This window comes from Rhagoletis pomonella, unplaced genomic scaffold (genome assembly GCF_013731165.1).
Source record: "Rhagoletis pomonella isolate Grant_MI unplaced genomic scaffold, Rhpom_1.0 Rhpom_scaffold_00001, whole genome shotgun sequence".
Classification (NCBI taxonomy): Eukaryota; Metazoa; Arthropoda; class Insecta; order Diptera; family Tephritidae; genus Rhagoletis; species Rhagoletis pomonella.
The window spans coordinates 13,325,928-13,333,053 of NW_023458555.1; the positions used below are offsets into that span (position 1 = coordinate 13,325,928).

General features: G+C 31.3%; 1 protein-coding gene across 1 annotated transcript; it reads right to left on the reverse strand.

The window, feature by feature from the left end:
- Window positions 1-3,891: 3,891 nt before the first annotated feature.
- LOC118739341 (protein tramtrack, beta isoform-like) lies at window positions 3,892-6,688 on the reverse strand. Its single transcript, XM_036470608.1, has 2 exons — window positions 6,151-6,688; window positions 3,892-6,088 (listed from the first exon to the last, which is right to left on the reverse strand). The coding sequence occupies exons 1-2, from the start codon at window positions 6,574-6,576 to the stop codon at window positions 5,411-5,413; spliced, it is 1,104 nt and encodes a 367-aa protein (XP_036326501.1). The 5' UTR covers window positions 6,577-6,688; the 3' UTR covers window positions 3,892-5,410.
- Between the last annotated feature and the right edge of the window lie 438 nt (window positions 6,689-7,126).

Sequence of the window (7,126 nt, forward strand, 5' to 3'; positions counted from 1 at the left end):
CAGGACCAAGCCAATCCCAGACCCAGGAAAAGGCCAATCAGCTATGTGGATCTTTCAACGTAAGAAAAAAAAAACAAATTTTTTCGCGCAAGAAACCCCTCGAAACAAATGGTCGCTTATTTATTAGCAGTAACGGGTCATGTGGCTATAGTGCCCTTAGACTTACGAGGAACCTAGGCTTAGAGGAGCGTAGAACAGTTCATTCTAAGTGGCATACCAGCATTTTTTTTGGCAACAGTCCTGGACAAATGGAGGGAAAACAACGAAAATTGACAAATAGGGAATGTACCAAGGCACGTAATAAAAGCGGCAATACTGCACCACTGATTAAAATTTGCAGAACTGATGCAACTTCCCAATTGATAAAACGTTGTTCGTAATTCACAACGAACGTGAAACTTTAATAATTCGCGCAACACTCTATCCTGATTTGGCACCCGTTTTTTTTGTTCTAAGCTTCGACGACTTCATTACGACCAAAATGCTTCATCAATTGTTTTTATCCTAAGCAAAAGTGTATAAATAATTCAGGCCGAAGAATATCTAAGGACTTTTTAATGATCCTCGTATAATAGTTTACGAAGAATAGTTAAAATAAGTTTGCTAAAAAAAGTCCGCATATATAAAATATCCAACGAAATTTCCTCCTATTCGTATAACCAACCAAAAGGATACTAAAACTCAAATGCTTTGTTTTTTCTTTTTTTTTTTAGTGCAACAAAACTTCTTTATTAATTAAAATATTAATAGTTAATTTTTTTTTTATATTTTCAATGTAAATGTATGTACGAGTATGTAGTATACATATGCTACAAAATAGCGATAAAAATAGGTTCTAAACATTGAAGGAGCTGACGTTGTGAGGTGTTGTTTTATTTTTTACTCGTAACTATGTATTTTTTTTGATCATTTTTTTGTTGTTGTTTTATTACATAGAGCCTTAACCGCAAAAATAACGTAAGCGATTTTTTTAGAAATAATGTTTTTGATAAAAAATTGCATGTATGTACATACATTTCCGCATCAAAAAGAACATTTTGAAAATAAATGTCGGCTATGTTTTTTTCGCGATTGTGGCTACATATGTATGTAATTATTAATAATTAACTTGTTATCAAATTAAAAACTAAATTGCACTAGCTACCACTAAAAACGAAGAAAGTAATATAATGTATAGTAGTAAAACATTAAATATGTTTGTATTAGAGATAAATAAAAACTAAATGTATTTTATTGTATTTTTTCATGTTTTGTATTTAGAATGTTCAAAAGTTACACGCAAAAATTCCTATGCAGAGTGTTACTAGTATGTGTGTGTGTGCATGTAATTGCTTTTTACTGCGATGAATGTTATACAAGAAAGGTTGTCTAAAAAAATATGTATGTTTATGTGAAATTACTAGGGACCGAACATAACAGTTATTGATGAAAACTGCCATGGAAAATTCACTATGAAGGCAATGTTTTTTTTTGTTTACCGAGACTGACAATTTTGAAATAAATTTTTATGCAAAATTAAAAAAAATAACAATTATTTTTTTATTTTTATATTATATGTTTTAGACAACAGTTATTGTGGACTTTTATTTATAAAAGTCATCAATACAAATCAATCAGTGGCTTTTACTTTTAAAAGTCATCAATATATTTTTTAAATCATTTGTATGTATAAAAGTCATTAACATTTTTCGTAGTTAAAAAGGTATTGTGAAACAAAAGTTTATTACGACTTGTACAAATGACTTTTATAAGTATGATTTAAAAAATAAAGCTCAGTGACTGATTTTTATTTATGACTTTAATAAGTAAAAGTCTTCGATAACTGTTATCTGAGACATATAATTTAAAAATCGAAGATAAATGTTATTTGCAATTATTTCGATAAAAATAAACAATAATTGTTATTATGGATTTATAAAGTAAGTCAGAAATAACGGTTATTTAAAAAGTAATTAAATAAAATTAATAAAAATTAAATTAAATTAAATTAAAGAGCGATATTTTTAATAAAAGTTGTAACTGTTACGGTCCCTGGAAATTACACATTTCAATTTTAGCACATTTTCACACACTAAATTGGAAAATGTTAAAAGTTTTTTAGTAAGAAATTCCTACTCTTTTTTGCTGGAGATCGTTTGCTATACTATGTTATCTACTTTATGGTTTTTTTTTTGGAAGTTTTTAATTTTAAAATTGCTCGCCCTATTAAGTTATGATTATTATTGCCATTACGAATTTTAAAGTTACATATATTAAAATAAAGAGCTCAGTTGGTTTTATGTTTTATTTTGTAAGTATCGCATTTTTATTGCAACGTTTTTGTGTTTTTTTTTTTTTTTAATTGGTATGTATTTTTTGTTATACCGCATTTCGATTGGGAATTAAATGACAAAGTTATGCGTTGAAAAATACTCGTTCCATTCCAAGTTAATAAAAAATAGTCATTAAGTTCTTTTTCACGCGTCATTTTTTAAATGACGCACGTTTCGTTGTCACTTCTATGCCTATAGTGGAAATGCGGCATTAGGCATGTAATTTCTGGTTTATTTTTTTTTTTATAAGTGCACTTTTCAGTTAAGAGTCGCCTTAGGCTCACTCTGTCTTTATGTTTTTAACAGCAAAAAAAAAGGTATTGTCACATTATGAGCGATTAGCTGATTGTTACGCATCCATTTGTGTGTATGTGTGTATGTAGGTGTACATATACATACATATAACATTATTTTATTATGTTTTAAATATTAATAGTTATTGTATTTTGTAGTTCTTTGGCGATAATTTAAGCCTCCGATTTATATTCTATATGTATCCATAAGCAATTCATAAACATTTATAAATTAATATTTTTAATTTTTAACTTGCTTGTTGTAATTATACGTTTTTTATTGCTGTTTTCACATACATTTATAATTGCATTTTCTCACATTTCGACATTTTATCAACGGCATAAAATCAAATCAAATTTTATAGTTAATTAAAGTACTAAACATAAATATATTTAATTAATTTTAAATGAACGTAAATTACAAAACTGCTTTCATTGGATACGCAGTTATAAGATAATTTTTATATTTTTATAAAATTTTAAAATTAAATTAGTTTTTTTTGTTTTTTTGTTTAACCCTACAAAGTAAGTAAATTTATGTGTAATAATAATATTAAACTAGCTTCATTTGAAGGCAACAAGGTAGTTATATTCATTCTCCTTTCAGTTTTTATTTATATATATATAATAATTAATATTAATTTTTTAATAATTCATATTGTTTGTAAATATTTTAGCGATAAAAAACACGTAAAATTAACTAAGTGTGTGTAAAATAGTGTTTATCATATGTGTGTCGCGGTCAGTATGTGTGTGCTTTGTATGTTTGTTGTATATGTACGTATGTGTAAGTGCGGTTAGTCGGTTAGCGTCGTGCGAATATGTTAGAAATATTTTTTGTTTCTACTTTTTTTTGTCGCTAATAAACGGTCCAACTTATACATTATGTATGTTTGTATTATTAAACTAAAAGGCCACTTGCGGTCGAGAATGCCATTTGAGGTTTTAATTTACATTCTGAAAATTTTACTTTTCAGCAAACTAAAAACTAGCAAAAAAAAAAACTAACAATACAACTTAGATAAAAAAAAAGAATTAACGTAAAATTGCACAACTTATATTTAGCAAAAAACAGTATATGGAGCTGTTGGGCAATAAACAGAAAAACAAAATTTGCTGTGCACAGAAATTCTAAAAGTTTGAGTTTAATTTTCAGATTTCAGAAAAAAATAATGGTTAAAATAGAGAAATATAAATAAATAAAATAAATGAAGAAATGCATAAAAAAATGTTTTGAATTTAAAAAAAAAAAATAAATAAAAAAAAAATTGAAAATAAATCTTGAGTAAAAGGTCAAACATTTTACAATATGAAAAGTTTTAAGATCGAACAACTCGTAAAAGATATTAAATTCTACTCCCAAAATGGTGAATCTGAAAAACAACCTCGCAATTCTAATAGGCCATTTAACATTGGGTGATCGGCAAGAACAATACATAACTGTGAAGCAATTGAAGGACAAAATACGCCAAGTAATGATCGAGTTATTGCCCGAATTGTGCGAAAGATTTTATTTTTAAATGAAATTTGATAGAAATTTTAAAATTTTGTCTTTTTTACTTTACTTTCTTCGAGTGGAAAATGGATAGCCCTGCATTATAATATATCTTCATAACAAAGTTTGCCAACTTTGCTTTTAATTTTAAACTCAAAATTATTTATTAGGAAATTATAATTTCTTAAGCCTCCAAAGTAAACGAAGCTTTTATTGAAATAACAAAAATGTATATTTAGATTAGCCACGACCAAAATATATCCATCCGTGACAGCTTTATGAAGCCAACTAAACAAATTCGAAAACCTGGAAATCTTGACTGTGAAAACAAGTATCGGAACTTTCTATGTTACGCCTCGAATTTTCTGCTTTCTGCGTTTTTTTTTTGTATCAAAATTTTTTTTACTAAATAACAAAAAATAAAAATAAAAAAAAAGCTTAGTTGTGCACAGACAAAACTTGTTTTGTTTTCGCCCACTTCCACCATTACTCCACTACTTTGTAAACTATTAGCATTAACATTTTTACAACTATTTGTTTGCGTTTTAATCATTTTCGCATAAGAAATAGTAAATCCCCGAATTTCTTGGACATGTTTTGAAAAGTTGATACGTTTTTAATTTAATATAATATATTCATTGTGTTTTTAGGCGAAACGCAAGAAAATCTAAAAAAAAATAATAATAATTAAATAATTTAAAATTACGAAACAAATAAACTTAATGAAATTGCAAAAAGAATATCGAAGATGTTAAAAATTAATATTAAAGAAAATATGCCCGCAACAGCGAATCCTAACATTTGGATAACGTTTTGAACGTTTTCACTCCCTGCTCTCTTTCTAAAAAAAAAAAACGAAAATAAACGCACACAAAAAGCATTTTGCTTTAAACCAATTTGCGCATTTTGGAAGCCTTTTTCCTGCATTTTTTGTCCTTGACAAACCTCAAAGTGTATAGTATTTAAATTCCTATAACTTTACTACGTTTTAATGAAAGGGTTTTTTTTTGTGTTTAGTAGGGTGTATGCGTGTACGTGTGTGTATGCGTGAGGGTGCATATGTGTATGTGTGAATGTAAATTAGACGCACTACTCCCTACCAATACTCTGCTCTTTCTGGACTTACATAACACCTTGCCTTGCAATAAACAAATGGAAATATACATATTTATACGTATGTATCTACATATGTATGTGTACCCAATCACCCAAGATTGTTGTTGCTAAACATCTAACTGTTTCTTTTTTTTTTAAGCTTTTTTTTTATGTAATTATAATTTAGTAGTCTCTAATGTGCTTAAGGCATAGGCTTATTGCGCCGCCGCCGTCGCTTCGGGTAAACGCCCCGCACCCAATGCCAGCGATGTTGTCGATGACGTCGACGAGGACGAGGTGGACGATGCCGCCGATGCTACTGTTGTTGACACACCAGTCGCCGAATGATTTGAGCTTTGTGGCGCCAAATCGGGTGGCGTCGGTGTAGATGCTGTCGACACCGCCGCCGATTGTGGTGCTGGTGATGTGGTCACACCACCTGCCGCGGCTGCTGCCAACGCTGTTGAGGGATTTTCAATTTTATGTATGATTTTTACATGCGCCGTCATATTATCCTTGCGCGTAAACTCTTTGTAACAGAAGGGACAGGGATACACTTTGACATTGCGCTTATGTGATGTCACATAGTGGCGGCAAAAATTGCTGATGTGTGTATAGACGCGCGAGCATACCTTACAGCGGTATGTATGCTCACCCTCTTTGGTACAATAGTCGCGGACGGAACCTTCCGCTTCGCCTTCGGGCAAAGCGCTACCCGATGTATTCAATTTGGTTTTAGCCGGAGGTGAACCAGCGGCGCTGGAGCTGATCGTTGTACTGCCGCTTAGAGCGCCTTTCAGTTTACTTAATTGTGCGGCAGCTACGGCAGCTGCACTCGGATTGTTGCCGATATAGTTGGAATTGAACATATCCATATAATCGCACGAGAGATTCTGAAAAGTGGATATATAAAAAAATATACCAAACTGCTGGTGCAAAACCCCCACACACTTACCTTGGAATCGTTGCCGGTAGTAGTAAGGTTGCCAGTAATATTGCCACCGGCTCCGCTAACGCCATTCTGCTTCAATTTGGTACGCTTATTCACTTTCACCTTAGACACTTTGCCAATGGGTGTCAGTTTCGGTATGCTAACCATTGAATTGAGCAGCGTCACGGTACTCGGCATGCCACTAGCGCCTGCCTCGCCTGATAATTTCATGGCAGCAGCTGTAGCGGCAGCAGCTTCGATCAATTGTTGTTTCTTTTGTTGCGCGAGTAATAGTTGACGTTCTACGTGTTGTTGTTGCGCTTGCGCGGCTAAAACATTGGGGGTATTCTGTTGTGATGGTGAGCTGGTGGCATTGGGATCGAATTTGAATTCGACGGGCTCATCGTACTCATCCAACATCAATTGGGGTTCCATGTACGAGGTGTCCATTTGATCATCGCAGTCGCTATCGTTGCCATCTAAAATATAGAAGTTATGGTGGAGATTGGTAAGAAAGTGTTGATCGTTTGGGGTTGGGGGCAAAGTGAGAGATCAAGGTGAAGCAACTGATACACACACACATAAAGACATGACGTAAGTTGGAAAAAATGTCCGGGTTTTAATATTTGTTTAATATATGAATTTTAATGGTTTTCAAAATACTGCATTTTACTTAAAAATTAAAGAGTTCAGTTTAATATTTGTTTGAATTGCTTAAACAGAAATATTAACGCGGTTTTAAAAAATTAAATTAAAAATTGAAACTTTATCTACTAATGCCGGATTTTCAATGAAGGAAAATTGTGATGAAATTAAAAAATAAAATAAAATTTTTTAAATGGAATACATTTCCTGTTCCAATTCCTATAATTATGCCGAATTTGCACTGGGCATTGAAAAGAAAAAAAAATTTATATATTTTAAATAATGCTGGGTGGAAACGAATTCAATTTATATTAACGCAATGATACGATATTTTTTAAGTGCTTAACTGTGTCAA

What these genes read in the sequence shown, in the direction of transcription:
- LOC118739341 (XM_036470608.1), bottom strand. Translation starts at nt 6,576, where the DNA reads ATGGACACCTCGTACATGGAACCCCAATTGATGTTGGATGAGTACGAT. An exon ending in CTACCGGCAACGATTCCAAG is followed by an intron (nt 6,089 to 6,150) that starts GTAAGTGTGTGG and finishes TCCACTTTTCAG; the next exon opens with AATCTCTCGTGCGATTATAT.